Genomic DNA, 18,549 nt, shown 5'->3' with positions numbered 1-18,549 from the left:
CCATGTACCAGCGCAGTGGGATTCGTGCCACTATTCGAGGTGTTTGGTGGAAATGGCTGGACGGGTCGTGCTTAGACAGTGCCTCTCATTCTGTTGCTCGTCGCAGACAACTTTCGTTTGTGTTTGTGGGAAGCGTCAATCGCCAGAGACAGAGCTCGCACGGTTCATTGCAAACAAACCTTTGCGATTTCACTCATACAGTCCATCGATAAGTGTAGCGAATGCTGGTGCAAGTTGTCACTGTCAACAATGGGGCTGCCAAGCCTCGGGCTTCTTTCATCGCGACCCATCCTCGCGTGCATTGCTCTTTCAGTCAGCTTTGAGATGACGCTCGCCACTTCTACTTGCCGCTAGAACGATACTGACTTCGCAGTTCACAAGTTTGACTCTGACGCGCCATCCGTCTTTGCTGTTCTGCTAGCTACGCGAGTGCACGTGTCCGCGCGAACGGACGTGTCGGAATCCTGGTTCACAGCCTGGCACCGAACACCCAAAACGTCACATGCGACAGACATCGCAGACATGGCTCCGAGTCGAGGCAGAGGAAAAGCCGCAGCATCAAGACCAACACGGGCAAGTCGGCGGGCTGTGCACAACCGCGCACAACCTCAAGCTGTCATTCCGGATGTCTACTCTGACATGCTCAGAGAGGCCGAAGCTGACGAAAGGACTGAGAGATATCGAGCTCCGAAGAGGCGACGAATCACTGCTGGATCGAGCGGACGAAATGGCTCCTCTGTGACGCAGCACGACGCTGAAAGCTCTGTCAGATCGACGTCCCCTACTGCGATACTTCGGGCCCCAGCTGCCGGCACCCAGACTGTTGAGGACTCCTCCGAGTCCGATAGCAATGATTTCGAATTCGAGGATGTTGACATAGACATGCCGGTCGGCCTTGCCAGCAATTCGCAAGAAGGCATTGAGGACGTTTCGATATCCGTGCAGGCTGAGAGCAGCGCGAAACGTTCTTTCCAAGTGCGACGGAAACCTGCTACTGCGATAGAGAAGTCGCATCGACTACTGGTTCATGAGTTACATGTGCTTTGCTTGCTTGGACATTGTATGTACGTCAACGGGCGCTGCAACAATGCCATGGCGCAACATCACCTCCGATCCTTGCTGTCGACTAAGACCATCTCGTACCTCAATCCCTCGCAGCAACATACCCAATTCCAGCGCAATCGATCATTCATGGACGGAATAGATCAGGCGATCAATGCATTTGTTGCAGATTACCAGGTCACCCGCACGGGTATCTCAAGACCACATTGGAACATTGACACCGAATCGCCGCAGAAGATAGACAGCGACGAGGATCCGATAGACACTGCTGCATTCATCAAGGCCGCAAAAGATCTCGAGGGATCTCAGGACGTGGCGAATCAGCTCTTTTGTGCGATGCTTCGAGCCGCAGGTGTAGATGCGCGTGTTGTCTGTTCCATCCAGGCGCTGCCTTTCGCAAACCCTCCGAAAGCCGCTACGGCTAAGAAGCCCGCAAAGGTTCGCATCATGGCAGTAGCACCCGAAACGAAAACTCCGCAGTCTTCCTCAATGGAGCACGATGCAGCGGTGAGTAGTTCACGAGCCCTAGGCAACGTCCCTTCAGCTCGAAGGCGCCTAGGGCAGCCGAGTTTTGCTTCGACCTCAAGCCAACCTGCTCAACCTCGCCAGAAGACAAAAGCTGTTGCTAAGTTGTCATTCCCTGTCTTTTGGGTCGAAGCATTCAACGAGGCGACACAGAAGTGGGTTGCCATTGATCCGATCATTACGCACACGACAGGTCAGCCTACGAAGTTAGAGCCGCCTGCATCGTATGATCGGAACCAGCTCACGTATGTCATCGCCTTCGAACCTGATGGCTCTGCAAGAGACGTCACGTGGCGATACGCAAAAGCATACAATGCAAAAACCCGACGGAGTCGCGTGGAGGCCTCTCCGGATGGCACGAAATGGTGGAAGAGAGTTATGCGCTTTTATCGAAGACCAGATGGACCGCTTGATCGCGACCAAGTTGAGGATGCTGAGTTCAGGCAAAAGGAAGCGAGAGAGGGTCTGCCTGCGAATGTGCTCGACTTCAAAGATCATCCTTACTACGCACTAGAGCGGCACCTCAAACGCAACGAGGTTATCCATCCGAGGCGCGAGGTAGGCAAAGTCAACGCTGGCACAGCTGCGAAGCCGAAAATGGAACCGGTCTTCCGTAGAAGGGACGTTTTGTCGTGCAAAAGCGCTGACAAATGGTATCGATGTGGTCGTGAAATCAAGCAAGGTGAGCAACCGCTCAAGCATGTTAGGGCCCGAGTAAGAAGAAGCGCTGCTCCCGATCCCGGATCTACTTCGTCGAACGATGGTCCTACGACAGCTCTCTATGCACCGTATCAGACTCAATTGTATGTGCCAGAGCCTGTCCGAAGGGGCCGCATAACAAAGAATGCCTATGGCAATCTGGACATCTACGTGCCAAGTATGGTTCCGGCTGGAGGAGTTCATGTTCGGCATTCTCTTGCACGAACCGCCGCGAAAATTATTCGTGTTGACTATGCGGATGCTGTCACTGGATTTCAGTTCAAAGGTCGCCATGGTACCGCCATCATCGAAGGCGCCGTGGTCGCTGATCAATATGCACAAGCAGTGCATGCAGTCATTGATGGTCTAGAACATGAGGCGTTGGAAGAGGAGTCGCGAAACAGAAGCCGCGTTGCACTCAAGGCGTGGAAACGGTTTATGGCTGGCCTCCGAATCGCCGAACGAGTGCGAGCGTACGGTGATGGCTCCGCCGCACATGACGCTGATGACGATGAGCATATGTTGAACTCCTTTGCTCTTACAATCCCAGATCAGGATTTGTTGACAGCAGGTCGCTTCAGGTTGTCAGAACTCGAAAAGTCCAAAGCAACTCCCCGAAAACGCAAGATTCCTGTTTCCGACAGCGAACATGACTCCGAGCTTAGCATGGACGACATTAATGGTATGGGAGACGAGGAAGGAGGCTTCTTTCGGGACGATCGCCTCTCAGACTCCGATAGACGTTCGCACCGCAATGATGACCTCGCCATGCCAGTCGATGGCGACGAGTCCCGCGAGGACGATGATGGCCATACTCTTGAGATGAAAACTGATCAGGACGGGGGGATTGTGGGCAACGATACTGCCGATGCTGACTACTCTGGTGGCTTTGTGCCCGACGACACATTTCCTGTCGAAGAGCCCGGCGGTTTCGTGCCAGAGGACACGATTGATACTGCAGACGCTGGTGGCTTCATACCCGATGACACAGCTGCTGTCGACTATGCTGGTGGCTTCATACCCGATGACGCAGCTGCTGTCGACTATGCTGGTGGGTTCCTGCCCGAGGAAACAGCTGACAACGAGCATGCTGGTGGTTTTAAGCCTGAGGAAGCAGCTGATGAAGAGCATGCTGTTGCGTCTCCGTTTGAGACGAGTACTGTGAACAGAGTCCACCTAAAACAGATCGGGGCTGACGTCCAAGACAAGGCCTCGAAGGTTCTCAACAACAATGACAAGGCTCGTGAGGAGCCGACCATGCGACTGCGTGCGAACGTAAATGACAGTATTACTGTCGGTGACGATCAAACCTCCAACGAGTTGCCAACAACCAAGAGACAGAAGCCAACTGCAGAGCAAGGATACAATCGTCCCCCAGAACCACCACAGGCAGACTTAGTGAGCGAGAATGACAGCGACAAAGGCTCTATGCTTTCACACGATCCTGAAGACGACGAACTAGAGCCAGATTGGCTGGAAAGTGATTGAACAACTCCGTCTTTCGTTTGATATTACACGCGTCCAGGCGTCGACCAGATCTGGGATTGTCGCGTGTTGTGAAGACTCTGTAGCTCAGTCATCTAGATATATGTGAAGCAGCCTATTTGGCTGTCTGTCAATTGTTTCGCGTCAATGCCAGAGTGAAGTCCTTAATTAAGTTTTGATGTGCCTCTTCTTGGCAGAAAATCCGTACCTGCCATGCCTGCCCAGTCACGACCGTTTCAAAAACCTCCGTAGAAATACACAGCACGCCGTCAACGATGGGCAAATCCTCGAAGGACAAACGCGACGCATACTACCGGCTTGCCAAAGAGCAAGGCTGGCGAGCGCGTTCTGCCTTCAAATTGCTTCAGCTGGACGAGGAATTTGATCTTTTCGCCGGCGTCACACGGGTCGTCGACCTTTGTGCAGCACCAGGAAGCTGGTCACAGGTTCTCTCCCGTATACTGATCAAAGGAGAAAAGATTGGTAGGGCATCTTGGGAAGACAAACGTCACAAGCATCTTCTGTTGCAGAGCAATGACCAAGGGCTTGCGACTTCGGAACACGAAAATGCAGTTCCCACGAGGGCGCCACGGAGCGATGTCAAGATTGTTGCCATAGACTTGCAACCCATGTCTCCTCTGGAAGGCATCACTTGTCTCAAAGCAGACATCACGCATCCTTCCACGGTTCCCCTTTTACTCAAAGCGCTGGATCCGGCTTACGATCCGGAGTCGTCTGCCACTGAAGCATCCCACCCGGTTGACTTGGTTATCTCAGACGGAGCTCCTGATGTGACTGGATTGCATGATCTCGACATATACGTTCAGTCGCAACTTCTATGGGCAGCACTGAACCTAGCGCTGTGTGTGCTGAAGCCGGGTGGGAGATTCGTGGCAAAGATCTTCCGCGCAAAAGATGTCGACATTCTGTACGCGCAACTCAGAATTATGTTCGAGAGCGTTACTGTGGCGAAGCCCAGAAGCAGCAGAGCTAGTAGTGTCGAGGCTTTCATCGTCTGCACGAACTTTCAGCCACTACCCGGCTTCAAGGCGAGTCTCGACCATCCCCTGAGCGCTGCCAGTCAAATACCTGCAAAATCCGGCTCCAGCGGGTTGGATCAGCCTGCCGTCCGAACAATACGGGCCGATGGTACCACCGAGGTGAACATAGATACGGGTCTGGATACCCATCGCTGGGTTGCCCCATTCCTAGCATGCGGAGACTTGAGCGCTTTCGATGCTGATGCTAGCCACAAATTGCCCGAAGGTCACGTAAGTTTGGATCCGATCCAGCCGCCCACTGCTCCCCCATATCGTAGGGCTCTTGAAGAGCGAAAGAAGATGGGTGGCGCATACGGCAAGACAAAACTTGGTGCTTTTTGAGCTAGACACTCTCGCATATCTCCCGCATTACTGCCCTGGCATTAGCGATCATGTGCGTACTTGACAGCATGCACTGGAGATCCTAATGTCGCTTCGACATCATGTGTACGCTTGCATGCTGTTTGCTAGACTCCAGCGAAAACATTCTGCAATGCGCAAAAGTCACTTCTGCAGTGAGCGTCTGAACACGGCGGATATACGGGTATGCAGAGGAATGATCACGACGCACCGATCCGTCGAAATCTCCGCAGCTTGCAAGAAAGTACCATGCCATAAATGATCAGCTGAAACAGTTCAGGCCTTTCTTGCGCAACACTCATCAATGCGATGCGCGAAGAAGCTGTGGTATGTCTTGGCACTCGCACATGTGCAGCCGGCATCCGAGTGGATCTCCTCATCCGAAGAGCGAAGGAAGAATTGCTTACGGATCTCACCCTGGAGACGGGTTCTGCCACTTTCGCTTTACAGCAACCAGAAAGGCCCAAAGACCGCGACCAGTGACCACTCATGCTGTTATGTGGTCGCCATAGCGTACAACGAAGCAAATACCAATACGTTTGCAAGTTGGTATATGCTCGGGCAACCTTAGTATCTCGCGAAAACAATGTTCTTCAGAGCGTCACCGGTACCAAGCCGCACAAGCCGTGCAACGTCGAAACAAGCCACGCTGGACCAGTGCTTGCATGTTGCTTGGTTGCGCGAAGCTCATGCAAGACTAATGTCGAATCCTTGTCCATGTGGCCCAAACAGGTTGCCTACGTCTACACTCTCTGGAACGCTCTGATGGCTCTGGTGTTTCCAGGCCCCGTCGTGTGATCATTGCAAGCAGCAGTCTCTTATTTTAGCATGGCGTTCAATAGTCTCATCACCGACTGCATAATGCATTAATGCTCGAATTGGGGAACCAGGTGGAAGCATTGACACTGCTAGAGTGGCGGCATGCTTTGGCCACGTGCTGAGGCTGTGACAGAAAGCTCGAAGAGGCACTGGAGTGCACATATAAACTGTGCCTCGTGCCTGTTCCCTGCTCACATTGCGTCCCTCAGGCCCTCGGTCATCGTACCAACATCGGAACAGTCGACACTCCTACGATACTTACTTTTACAAGTTGTGCGCCCTCAAGGCCTCGTCAGCTCCATCGAAAATGCGATCATCCACCATGCTCGTGGCTACGGCCTCCTTGTTTGCCGCTTGCGTCTTCGCAGCACCAGAAGCCAATCGCAACCCTCATGGATATGGTTCCGTCAAGCGTCCAAGCTGGTATCCTGGACGATCATCAACATGCCTGAGCGACCAGGAAGCGCAGGGCGTGGCCGATAACTTCAGAAATCTCATTGCGGACTACAGCGATGCTCTTGCGAATGCATCCCTCACTGAAGACTTCGTCGACTACTCCGACAGTGTCATCGAGCTCATCAACAATGGCTGCCCTAATTCTCCAGTGGCGGTTCGTGCTTCATCCATACCTTTATGACGACTCCAACTGACCTAATCCTAGCTTGGTACTGCAACGTTCGACAGCAGGGCATCTTTCGAGGCTGGCCAGGGTGCTCAGCCGCCTATCCCCTTCGAGCAACTCAACATTTGGTAGGTCTTGTAAGGGTCTTGATGTCTTGAATATTGCTGACTGCATTTCTCACAGGCACAACTGCGACACTGTGACCATCCGCTGGCTGTCTAAGGGTCCCGGACAAGAGCCGGAGCAAGTCACTGGCATTATCGTTCTCGAAACCGTCAACCTGTCCAACACATGGCTTATCAAGACTGTTTACTCCGAGTTCAACAGCGGAGCTTGGTTGGTGAACCTGGGCATCTTCAAGCCAAGCAACTGCTCGGCATGAGAGAAGGTGTTAAGCTGAGGCATTTCGTATCTCGCATCTGAAGGGGGGCTCTTAAGGCGGCATTTGTATCATAAACTTCGCATTTGGTCGCCGGTATTTGCCAAAATGTCACATCGTACAGTTTCGGAGTTAAGCTGGTTTTGTTCCATGTTGCTTGCCTGAAGAATTCCGCTTGCACTGGCAATCTAGTAGCAGCTCAATATGGTATACTTCTATTCATATTGATATCGTGCAACATTCCCGCAGCGCCAAAGAGTACAATGTCATCAATACGTTTCGAAAAATTGTCCCTAATATCTCTAATACCCCAAGTCCGCCTTTGTCACATCTTCGATGAAATGCTTCTCCCGGTAGGTCTTGCTCCACCACAAATACCATGGTACAATGAAGGTCTTGATCTTGTGTCCCAACCAACCAGCATCGGATACTGTCTTAACCACGTTCTTCGACTCTTCGAAAGCTGCCTCCATGCGGGGCCGCCTCAGCTTCTCGTACGCGTCGAAGGCTTCCTTCATCGTGTTGGGCTTGCCCTTCTCTATCCATCGTGTTAGGCAGCGTGCGAATAGTACCGTGTCTTCAAACACGATTCCTGTGCTTTCGCCTTGAGGAGGCATAGCATGCTATCGACATGGATTAGCATGATGAGAGCGATCACGAGTCGAGTAACACTTACTGCTGCATCTCCAAGAAGCATGACTCTATCAGTGCTCCATTTTCCTTCCTTCGACAATGTGAAGACTGGCCAGAGGAAGAAGTCTTGAGCTTTCTCAATCAGTGGCTTGATTGACGGAATCTCGGCATCACCAAAGCGTTCGAGAAGCTGTGCTCTTGTCCTCTCCGCATCCGCGCCAACCGACTTCCAGCCGTCTCTGGAGCCAATATCCTCGACCTGCATCAAGCCTCCCACATATACCGAATCGGCTGATGAAGAATGGAAACTCGTCAGAAGCATTCCTCTGCGGGCGAAATTGATTGCAGTGCATTCGAAGTGAACTTTGAAATCCTTCTCGATGGGAGCAAAACCAAATGCATTCGACACTCCGGAATAAGTCGCTTTGCGCTCAGGCTCAACATGCTTGAGCCGTGTCACGGAATGGATGCCGTCGCATCCCATGAGCAGGTCACCAGTAGCAGATCCGCCGTCTTCGAAGTGTATGGTGACATTGTCGGCAGTCTCTTCTATCTTGACTGTACGCTTGCCACAGGTCATGGTGATGTTCTTCTGTTGCTCGACGGCTGACAGAACACCTTTCAACGCATCGCCACGAGTGATTCGGAGTGCTTTATAAGGCGGTTCTCCTACACCTTTGCCTTCGGGACCACGGAAATCTGATTCGGCAATTTTGCCAGAGTAGATGTCGAAAACCTCAAGGTAGTCGATGTCACGGCCATAGTCACGTTCTCGAATGATGGGTAGAGCTCCCAGGTGATCGAGCATGCGAAGCGCATTTGGCGTGAGGTTGACTGCTCCTCCAATTGTGGCGGGTTCGGGACGGATTTCGAATATTCGGATGTTTGGAATCTGATCGGGCGGTGCAAACTTGGTGAGTGCTAGCGCGGTGGTCAATCCAGCTATACCGCCGCCTAGTATGATCACATCTAGGCCCGAATTCTTAGCAGCCATGATGAAGCTTTGGAGCAATGCTGCTGTGCCCAGGGAGTTCGGATGTAGAAGAGAAGAAAGGGAAGATCGGAGAGATTTGCAGGAAGGGTTCTAATGCCTACAGAACCTCAAACGAATATGTCTTGAAGGTTCACGCGTGTCCTGGGGCCGAGTTACATAGTCAAGGACTCGAGATCAAGGCTAAAGCCGTCCAAACATACTGCGGCTTTGGGACTGGGCCTTGACGTGAGGATCCCCGGGCCCTTGGAGCGGGACTAATATAGAAGCCGCATCGCTTTCCACAGAAGACCGACTCGTCCCTATTCGGTCGCGTGTCACAGGCAGAGGTCGGACGCGTCAAGGTTAAGCTCCGAAGCGGTGCAATCAGCTGCGGCGGAGGTGCTGTCGTCCAGGATGCAGTGCGGAAGGACGATCGGAGGACCGGCCATCGGCTACGCCAGAAAGCCAAAATAGATCATCGGACGGCGGGTGAGGAGAGCCGTATCGCCATTTCCTGCACATCAGCGTGAGCTGAGAGGGAACTTTGTGCGATGGCAAATATCGAAGGGCAGAGGAAGGTTTGTGTCATTTCGACAGCTTGAGCAAAGTTTGTTCGAGTGTAATGACAACGAAGTCGACTTTGAGATGACACTTGTAGCCATGTGGCGAGTGCCAAGACTGGTCACAGTCTCACAGCTTCTGTGCTCGTAACACCATCATCACAACATGTCAACACCGTTCCTTCCATTGGGCCAGGGACCACGGGTGATTGTCTATCACCAGACGCATCATGGGCCAAATGATGGGCCGCCCGTGTCCTTGCTTCCCCTCATCACCAATTCTACTGGCGTGACGCATGTGATCATCGCTGCCATACACATCAACGACAAGCCAGAGGAATTGACCTTGAACGACACATCACCGTCTCACGAGAAATTCAACACCTTGTGGGGAGAAGTGGCGTGGCTCCAAGCGAGCGGCGTCAAAGTGTTGGGCATGCTCGGCGGCTTTGCCAAAGGCTCTTACGAGCGACTTGATGGTGATGACCTTCAGAGATTCGAGAGCTACTATGTGCCGCTGCGGGATATGATTCGCGAACACCGTCTCGACGGTCTGGATCTGGACATTGAAGAACCAACTAGTTTGCCTGGTACATGCCGCCTGATCGATCGATTGCGCTCAGATTTTGGTCCTGAGTTCTTGATCACTCTTGCCCCGGTTGCCACAGCTCTGTTGCCCAATCAACCTCACCTCTCCGGGCCAGCTTTTGACTATAGGCTCCTCGAGCAGATGCGTGGGCATGAAATCGCTTGGTATAATACGTACGGATTCTGACAATGCTCGCCTTGTGCTCAATTTGCAGCTACTAATTCGATTGTGATGTTTTAGACAATTCTACTGCGGGTGGGGAGATGCAAGTTCGACGGCCTGGTACGATGCCATCATGAGCGTAGGTTGGCGGGCAGACAAGGTCGTGATGGGTCTGATGTCCAACCCGGCAAACGGTCCAGGCCACATCGAATGGCCTCGTCAAGCACCCGTTCTACAAGCTCTTCGCGCAAAATATCCCAACTTTGGAGGTGTCATGTGCTGGGAGTACTTCAATGCACTGCCAGGCGGCTCCGAAAGACCTTGGGAATGGGTAGCAAATATGTCTCGAATTCTGCGAACATCTTCACTCATCGCCCCTCCGCCTTTGCCCATCAGACCTTTTGGCATGCAAGAGTCTCTGCCGCGTCCTGCTCATAACTTTCCTGCCGAGAGTATCAGCACTTTGAAGGATCTGGGGTTCAGTGAGCAACAGGCGGTGGCTGCGTTGAATTCGACCAACGGCAACGTTGAGTATGCTGCTGGGCTGCTGTTCCAAGACTAAGGCTGTGGCAAGGCAGGTGCTATGTGAGGGGCCTCAGCGCATCAGTCTTTGCAGTACGGCGCAGTGGCTGAATGCCAGCAGTTATTTATGTCTCCTGACTGCAGCGTTCAGCAATGCGCATTGTGTAATTGCCCGCTGAGTACGGCAGATACGCTCTGAGGTATCATGCATGTCTTATACATCTATCTTGATGAGAACAGGCGGTGTCTGGCGACGCGAAGATAGCTCAGTAGCATCACAATATCCTGCAGAATTCCGCTTTGAGCGTGAGCACAAGTCAAAAAGATGGAAAGAACGATGCGTAACCCATTCCGCTATGCATACATTCTTTCGTGTCATGCTATATCGTCTACTCAGTGTCTTGCGTAAGCAAGTGCGTTCTGCGGGGTCGCTCCCAAGCCAGGATGGAGCGAAGCACATGCAGAATGCCACGTAACATGCATCTATGCCTCCGCGAGAGCATGTGCCTCTGCCTGGATTTGTAGGGCGATCGAGCTATGGTACAGTAGTCGGTCGGATATACGTGCAAGCGTCAATCCATGGCCATAGTCTAGCTTCGCTCACTTCCTCGTAGACGCACGACCTGTCCGTACTTCTGAAGTTTCGTGATCAGCTGGTCACCTTGTCGCACCACATCGTTGTATCTGTGATCCTTTGTTAGCTTCAGCTATAGATAGGGGCGCAGCGCGACAATACTCACTGCTTGTTCTTGTCATCAGCGCGCTGCGTCTCGATGATGCCGCGCACACGGTCTATCGTGCACGGCAGTCTGTCAGAAGCGATGAACGGAGCAAGATCCTTGTCAAGCCAGTCCACCGACACTCCGAAGCTGTTCGCCATTGACTGCAAGCCCACCACTTTGTAGCTCTGTAGCAGCTGCGCGTACGCGCGTAATCTCATCTCGCGCACAAACCAGCTCTTGTGCTCATACAGATATCGATCTGTTGACAAGAAGTTCTGCTCGACGGCGGCTAGGCTGGAGAAGAAGGTCGAATATTCTCCCTTGTACAAACTCTGGATCATGCTGGCGAGTGGCTTGAAGTCGATTTTAGGCTCTGCCTTGGCCTGGGCCTCTGCAGATGCTGTTCCAGTGGCCAATGTGGTCAGGTTGACTGCGGTAGGTACGGGTGTTGCTGAGTCATCCAGTTTCGTCTTCTCTTCGTCGCCAGCTGCTGGTCCAGCAGAGGCACTGCCAGCAAGAGCTGACAGACGATCTGTATCATTTGCACTGCCAAAGACAGCTATGACCTCTGGCGCGTCGACCACTTTCGATTTGAATTGGCGTCGAGGTAGGCTGACTGCGCCAGCTAGCGTGGCATACACGACAAGGGAGCTGTATGAGCACAGTTCCGTCGAAGTGAATGTGGACAGCGAGTCAAGGAGTAGCGGTGCGGCCTGGCTATGTGCACGAATCGTGAGCAGGTGCAGTCCATTGTAGGCCTTCAATCGGTTGCGACGGTCCCAGTCACCTCCACTCTCGACCAGCTGCTGCGCACGATCGACATTCTTCTTGACGAGCAGCTTGTCATCGAAGAAAAGTCCTATGCGGATGATTGCCAACACAATATCAATCTTGGTACCCAAGATACTTGTCTTTTCGAGCAGCTTCTCAAACTCCTCCAACGCCTTGTCCTTATCGCCCACCCGTGCATAGAACTCGGCACGTTTCCCTCTTGCTGCCTGCACTTCCGTCTCGCCTGAATTCTCCACGGCGTCGTCCTCCTCCTTCTGAATGTCGGCCAGCTCCTTGTCGTTGTCGGCCTTTAGCCGCTCGTACAGCTGCTCGTCCCACGGCAACTCGACACTTGTGTCTCGGTTGCCACCCAGCACGCCCAGAATCGAAGGTTGATTGATGCTGCTGGTCCGCCGCAGAAGATGGAAAGGCGAAGGCGAGGCGCTGCTCGTGCTAGGGTTGGCTTTGCTGATGGTGGGTGAAAGTGCGGCGCTGCCTTCGCCGCTTGCGTTCAGTTTGCCAGTCTGTGGGTGAGCCAGGTAGGCGTACAGCGGCGCCATCTTGTGCTCCTGAATGTCATCTTGGAGACTCTTGAGGGATGTCTGCTTGATGGCGGCATCAGTCGTGGGTGAGGCCAGCGCAAACACGGCCTGAGCGATGGCCAGCGTTGGGTATGAGAGGTACTGCGGTTCACCCATGGTGGGCGGAGGTCGCCGGTGGCGGTTTGACGATGCGGACGATGATTCGAAGTGCGGAATTCGATCACAGGCAAGACAGGCGCGGTTGAATGTTGATGTGAATTTGTCGGATAGTCAGGAAGGTGAAGTGAAGATGAAGCACGAGCTTCCGCGAAGCTGTTGCAGCTGGAACGCGCGACCTTAAACTACGTCTCGGACCCATACGTCAGGTCACATCCAACCACCACTCTTGAATGCCCCCTACCACCGCTCGCATCCACCGCCGCCTGTGCGGTCACAGTCACTACCCACACTATCTGTGCAGACATGCCGTCGGAGGAGGCGCGCGACGATGGCACGCGATCACGACTCCCGCCCAAGAGAAAGCGCGAAGTACCAGCTTCCCGAGCTGCCAAGTCAAGCAAGACATCAACGCCAAACGCCTACGCTCGTCGCAGTCCACCTCGTGACCCGGAGCCGCGAGCAGATTCCGACGAAGACGGAGACCGATCCCCTCCTCGCAAATTGAAACGACCGGGCGCTGGTGCCCGTATTGCTGCCGCCAATCGTGAAGCTGCGGAGCGCGAACGACGGCAGCGCGAGGAGGAAGCGCGTCGGGGCGTACTGGGCCGAAGTGTCAATGCTGCAGAGCTGGTGGCAGAGCATTACAATGCCGTGCCCGAGCGTGGGAGAGAGTGGCGGAGCACCGAGAGCAAGATCAAAGGCCTTCGAAGCCTGAACAACTGGATCAAGTCCACGCTCATTCAGAAATTCTCTCGACCCGAGATACCAGTACCAGACATGAAGGTGATCGATCTCGCATGCGGAAAGGGAGGTGATTTAGGCAAGTGGGAAAAGGCGCCGCAAGTCCCAGTGCTGTATGTGGGTTGTGACATTGCGAACATTTCCATTGAGCAGGCTCAACAGCGGCATAACAATCCCCGTGGGGGACAGAACGGTCGAGGGCGTCGTCCACGCATGCAGGCGGAGTTCTACGTTCACGATACCTTTGCCCACTCACTGATCGACGTGCCTGTTGTGCGTGCAGTGGGCTTCAACCCGAACGTCGGTCCAGGAGGCATCATACAGGGTGGTATGTCCTCGGGAGGGTTCGACGTCGTCAGCATGATGTTTGCGTTGCACTACTCTTTCGAGACAGAGGAGCTGGCCCGAGGTATGCTGAGGAATGTATCCGGCGCATTGAAGAAGGGTGGACGGTTCATTGGCGTCATGCCAAATAGCGACGTGATCTCGTCGCGAGTCAAAGGCCTGCTCGCGCTGGAAAAGAGCTCTGGGAGGACGCCAAATGGTGCATCGACACCAGCAGTGCAGAACGGAGGTAAATCAAGTGTCCAGCCTGCTGAGGTGGACGATTGGGATCCAGAGAGACCAGCTGATGCATCCGATGATGACGACTGGGATCCTGAAAAGCCAAGTGATCCACAGCCTCCGGCTACCAACAACAACGAGGAAGATGACGATTGGGATCCGGAGAAGCCCTCTGAGCCAGCACCAGCAGCAGCGCCAGATCCGAAACCGATTCCTGCCGCGCAAGTGAACGGCAGCGCTCATACGCCAGTCGACGAAAACGCACCACCGCTCAGCTGGGGAAATTCCATCTACAGCGTTAAGTTCCCACGCCAGCAAGTCTTGACCGGCAAGCCACTGCCAAAAGACGGTATCTTCCGCCCGCCTTTCGGCTGGAAGTATCACTACAGTCTGGAAGAAGCCGTGGACGCAGCTGAGTATGTTGTGCCGTGGGAAGCTTTTCGTGCGCTTGCAGAAGATTACGGATTGGAGTTGATGTACAGAAAAGGTTTTCGTGAGGTGTTTGAGGATGAATCGGAGGACCGTGAGCTGGGCCAGCTCGCGGAAAGAATGGGCGTCTTGAGCCGGGACCGCAGTCTACCAAATGGTGGACTCCTCGTCAACGCGGAGGAAATGGACGCCGCAAGCTTCTACCATGCCTTCTGTTTCTACAAGACTTGAGGTGACGAATGACTTAGACTAGACAGCAGGCCTTCAGCGACCAGTGTATCAATGACTAGATATGAATGATCAATCAACCTATCATTTTACCAACATGGTTCATTAGTCATTGGACAGAGCGAACTGTATTTATTCACTTATCGCTTCGGCCTTGTCTCTCTGCCAACATGCACTCAGCATTCCCTGGCAAGTCTTAGATGGTCTTCCTCGGAACATATAAGCAGTGGTGCTGTCTTTAGCACAGAAAATAATGCTGTCACGTCAACTCTGTACAAGTCTGGTATGTAGCAGTACGCAAGGAAACTCTCTTTAGTCAAAGTCTACAGTGCTTGGCTCCGGCTCACTATATTTACAAGGTCTCTTGGAGCAGCCTGTTCATCTTGCTCATCTTGGAGGAAACCGAAAGGTCGATCGTGCGGTCGCCAATCTCCACGACAAGACCACCGCGAATCTCCGGGTTGACCTGCGCATGGCTGTCAGATTATGCCATATTGCAAGCTCTCATATCCACGACTTACCTTGGTCACAACCTTGACCTTCTTGCTGGCGCCCACGTACTGGCTCTTGCTCACAGCAGCCTCAAGCTGCTTCACGGTCTTGTTGTCCAGAGGCGCAGCGCTCGTAATGGTGAGCTCAACCTCGCCGCGGGCGGCGCTCATCAGCTGTGCGAATTTCTCGGTAACGCCCTCGAGCACGCTCAGACGGTTGTTCTCGGCAAGGGTGTTAAGGAAGCCGGAGACGGTGTTGGTCTTATCCTGGACGCTAATGGTCTTCTGGAGCTCGGCTACGATTTGCTTCTTGTCCTCGACCGTCAGAGTTGGCGAGGTGACAAGAGCCTGCAGCTTTGAGTCCTTCTTGAAAGTCGCGTTCAAGTTTTCGAGGGCCTTCGAGACGTTATCGATCGAGGAGTTCTTGGCCGCCGCGGTGTACTAGAAATCGGGTTGTCAGCTATCGCGAAGCGTCGCAAGCTCGCATGAGGTTCCTACCAGAGCGCTATTATGCAGTTAGTGATGATCGCTCTCAGACTCGCGCTATAGAGCTCTTACCTGGCATATGTGCCATCCACGCCGTAAACATCAATCGGAGGTCGGGTTTCTGATGCAGGCTTTGCCGCGGCCTCTGCGAAGGAGCGCGTAGCGGCGACTTGGAATCGCGGTGCTGCCACGCGGGCAGACCGGACTGCGACACGGCCGGCGAACATGGTATCGGTAGCGGTGGGAGTGGTGGACAGTCGACAGAGCGTGCAGAGGATGTCGCAGAGCTCTGAGCAGGAGGGTGTGAGGTGACGGCTGGTCCAATGCTGCCGCCGGCAATTCCCGAAGTGCAGGTTGCCAGGGCTCAACTTCACCTTGAAAAGCTGCCGCACCGAACGGCTTCACATCCTATCTTGCCAGGTCTGCTTATGACTGCAGAACGCAGTCAAGCCCAGGTAAATCGTTACACCGCTAGTTTTTATAGGATGATCATGGCTTGAATACCAGCGATCGGATGTGTCACGCACGAAATATTGCATCTCAGAATTGCACTTTGGCAGTGTCCTCCAAGGCTTTCTGAGTCGATGAGGTGGTACTGGTGAGCGGCGCAACTGCATTGAAGGTAGCAAAAGATTCCACCGAAAGATTGCGGTAGCAGATATGAGCAGCATCACGCGATGAAACGCGTTTTGGACTGACAGCCAAAGACTCTGCGGCAGACCGCGATGGCATCCGAAGTTCCTTCGGCCTTCAATAGCGTTGAGTTCACATTGTGGTGAAGCCCTCTCACCGATACGAATCACAGTTCTCGAGACTTCACTGTGACTGGTAGACCTTCACGTTGCGAGATGGAGATGGCCGCCGCCAACGTTGGTGTGTCAAAATCACCGCATCGAGAAGCCTTTGCATCTCGACAGTATCGCGGCAGAAGCCAGCACAAGCATAGTGGCAGAGAGGCATATCATTCATGGCGAACGATCTGGGCTTGACAAGTCCCATCAAGTTGAAGGAGGTGCTCAAGTCCACCACCACAATAATATCAGTGGTGTGGGTCTCATTCCGACAGCCATTGTCGAGGTGCGCTATTGTCTCGTGCGAGCTACACTTGCGAGCGATGCTTTTGCACGCAATGTTCCCTCTCTTCTGCACTCTTTCCACCCAACTCATCCACAGATCAAGCCCATCTCATCCAACATTCTATTTACTTCTAGCCTGATTATCATTGAGTGTATTGTCCAGCACTGCAGCCGCCCGTTCACTCCCACGTGAATCGGAGTGAACAGTGTTTCCTCCGTGGGTCTCATTCACCTGCTCCAGCACACGCTGGGTACAAGCACGAACCTTCTGAAAGCTTTCACCCACCTCCACACCAACGACAACAACGACGCCACCACACGGTCGAAGAACCCGCTGACTCGACTCACTCACAAACGCCCCCGCCAGCCGGACGTGCGTCGCGCACTTGTTCCGGTCATTACCTGCACTTATCAAAAACCCCCACTGCGCCCGCAGTGTGCTTCCCATCCACCATGGGTTGCTGCGAAACTGGCCACTCTCACTCCTGGCCGACTGATGGCGTTCTCGTGATTCAGCGATGCGAAGTCCGCTGTAACTTCTGCACCGGTGACAAGGCGACCAAGCCTTGGAAGTACGCCTGGTTCCTCCGACGTCATGTGCGCGCCATCCACTGCAAGAAAGGCAAAGGCGAAGGCTTCGATCTGCAGGTCTCCACACAGTGGTGAGTGATTATGAGGCTTCGATTGACACAGCAGCGCTGATATCCGCACAGGAGAGCGCCAGCAGATCCCACGAACGTGCTAGAGCAGGCAGAGAACGCATCTCAGAAGTCGAAGCTCAACAAGAGAACCAGCATCAAGACCGAAGCCGAAGATGAAGATGGCGAGGAGGGACTTGGCGAGGAGAAACCGGACGATGTCGCGAAGTTTGGTGCATACTCGATGGGCAAGAGCGCAGACACCATCTGGGTGCCTCAGCCTATTTACCTCGATGTCCCGAACCAGTTCCCTGGCATGAACCGCGGATTTCATCCCCTCGACCACCGCGATGTGCAGTTCGATCAGACGCTGGCGTTCGGCGATCAAGACATTGGCACCCTCGTGGACACCGCTGATGTCAACTCATTCTTCAACGACGAGACCATCGGTCTTTGGCTCGCCTCCAACCTCCGTGGCCCACTTGGTGTTGACAGCGAAGAAGACGACTCGGGCATCAAGCAAGAAGATGACGCATCCTCAACCAAGATGGATGACATCCCAGAAGTCGGCGAAGACAATGGACCAAAGATGCTCGGACGCACTGGGGGCAAGAAGGGAGCCGATTCTGTGGCCATGCAGTGCGCTGCTTTCTTCAATGTCGATGAAGACGGCGAAGACCTTGATGCAGAATCCTTCATGGACGAGAGCGAGGTCCACCCAGGTGGCAAATTCTTCATGCCACAAGACGCCGATCCCGCTGACATCGACACGTTCTGGTCCAACGACGACGCGCTAGCTCAAGTCTCGAGCATGGCGAACATCTTCAACACCGCACGTCCACCAATGACCGATGACGCATTGGAGATGATGAAGGTCTTGGAGGCGACTAGCGGGGTCATGAGCGAGCGAGGTGTCGACTCGGAGGTCATGTCGCGCACCTTCGGCCAATTCGCTCGCATGTTGGCGCAGCGTGTCGCTGTCGAGGATGAGTCTCTCGTGTCGCCAATCGAGGCCGACGAGGGCACTGTAATGGATCTGAGTTAAGGAGGGAGATGATTAAGTGCGGCCCCTCTAACGGGACACCTGTACGAGGTGGCTGCATTGTTCTCGCAACGAGGCACTGGCCAATGGTGCCATGTGTCTTTCCGCAAATTGCATATTTGATACAACAAGCGCGACGACTTGGTCGGGCAGGGGTATGAGCGATTGGTGGCCCTTGATGGTCGCCCAGGATTCTGTTGTGTATGAGCCGACCTTGCACATCCTCGACT

General features: G+C 53.7%; 9 protein-coding genes across 9 annotated transcripts; 6 read left to right on the top strand and 3 right to left on the bottom strand.

The window, feature by feature from the left end:
- Window positions 1–522: 522 nt before the first annotated feature.
- CKM354_000318800 (uncharacterized protein) lies at window positions 523–3,774 on the top strand (the record flags this gene model as incomplete). The annotated part of the gene is made up of 1 exon (XM_044798371.1): window positions 523–3,774. The coding sequence occupies one exon, from the start codon at window positions 523–525 to the stop codon at window positions 3,772–3,774; it is 3,252 nt and encodes a 1,083-aa protein (XP_044654306.1).
- A 272-nt stretch (window positions 3,775–4,046) lies between these two features.
- On the top strand, window positions 4,047–5,153 carry CKM354_000318700 (tRNA methyltransferase TRM7; the record flags this gene model as incomplete). The annotated part of the gene is made up of 1 exon (XM_044798370.1): window positions 4,047–5,153. One exon carries the CDS (start codon window positions 4,047–4,049, stop codon window positions 5,151–5,153), a length of 1,107 nt encoding a protein of 368 aa, XP_044654305.1.
- Window positions 5,154–6,297: 1,144 nt separating this feature from the next.
- CKM354_000318600 (uncharacterized protein) lies at window positions 6,298–6,994 on the top strand (the record flags this gene model as incomplete). The annotated part of the gene is made up of 3 exons (XM_044798369.1): window positions 6,298–6,600; window positions 6,652–6,740; window positions 6,796–6,994. The coding sequence occupies 3 exons, from the start codon at window positions 6,298–6,300 to the stop codon at window positions 6,992–6,994; spliced, it is 591 nt and encodes a 196-aa protein (XP_044654304.1).
- Window positions 6,995–7,293: 299 nt separating this feature from the next.
- Window positions 7,294–8,618, bottom strand: CKM354_000318500 (uncharacterized protein; the record flags this gene model as incomplete). The annotated part of the gene is made up of 2 exons (XM_044798368.1): window positions 7,294–7,614; window positions 7,668–8,618. 2 exons carry the CDS (start codon window positions 8,616–8,618, stop codon window positions 7,294–7,296), a joined length of 1,272 nt encoding a protein of 423 aa, XP_044654303.1.
- Window positions 8,619–9,323: 705 nt separating this feature from the next.
- Window positions 9,324–10,470, top strand: CKM354_000318400 (uncharacterized protein; the record flags this gene model as incomplete). Its single annotated transcript, XM_044798367.1, has 2 exons — window positions 9,324–9,919; window positions 9,987–10,470. The coding sequence occupies 2 exons, from the start codon at window positions 9,324–9,326 to the stop codon at window positions 10,468–10,470; spliced, it is 1,080 nt and encodes a 359-aa protein (XP_044654302.1).
- Window positions 10,471–11,020: 550 nt separating this feature from the next.
- On the bottom strand, window positions 11,021–12,621 carry CKM354_000318300 (proteasome regulatory particle lid subunit RPN7; the record flags this gene model as incomplete). Its single annotated transcript, XM_044798366.1, has 2 exons — window positions 11,021–11,114; window positions 11,171–12,621. The coding sequence occupies 2 exons, from the start codon at window positions 12,619–12,621 to the stop codon at window positions 11,021–11,023; spliced, it is 1,545 nt and encodes a 514-aa protein (XP_044654301.1).
- A 306-nt stretch (window positions 12,622–12,927) lies between these two features.
- CKM354_000318200 (mRNA (guanine-N7)-methyltransferase) lies at window positions 12,928–14,589 on the top strand (the record flags this gene model as incomplete). The annotated part of the gene is made up of 1 exon (XM_044798365.1): window positions 12,928–14,589. The coding sequence occupies one exon, from the start codon at window positions 12,928–12,930 to the stop codon at window positions 14,587–14,589; it is 1,662 nt and encodes a 553-aa protein (XP_044654300.1).
- Window positions 14,590–14,938: 349 nt separating this feature from the next.
- On the bottom strand, window positions 14,939–15,790 carry CKM354_000318100 (F1F0 ATP synthase subunit 5; the record flags this gene model as incomplete). Its single annotated transcript, XM_044798364.1, has 4 exons — window positions 14,939–15,052; window positions 15,108–15,518; window positions 15,576–15,582; window positions 15,636–15,790. The coding sequence occupies 4 exons, from the start codon at window positions 15,788–15,790 to the stop codon at window positions 14,939–14,941; spliced, it is 687 nt and encodes a 228-aa protein (XP_044654299.1).
- A 1,302-nt stretch (window positions 15,791–17,092) lies between these two features.
- Window positions 17,093–18,322, top strand: CKM354_000318000 (uncharacterized protein; the record flags this gene model as incomplete). Its single annotated transcript, XM_044798363.1, has 2 exons — window positions 17,093–17,301; window positions 17,353–18,322. 2 exons carry the CDS (start codon window positions 17,093–17,095, stop codon window positions 18,320–18,322), a joined length of 1,179 nt encoding a protein of 392 aa, XP_044654298.1.
- Between the last annotated feature and the right edge of the window lie 227 nt (window positions 18,323–18,549).

The sequence above is a fragment of the Cercospora kikuchii genome, assembly GCF_019650295.1.
Source record: "Cercospora kikuchii DNA, contig_00002, whole genome shotgun sequence".
NCBI lineage: Eukaryota > Fungi > Ascomycota > Dothideomycetes > Mycosphaerellales > Mycosphaerellaceae > Cercospora > Cercospora kikuchii.
Note: the sequence above shows the minus strand (reverse complement) of the source record. Positions and strands in the feature narration are given on the sequence as shown.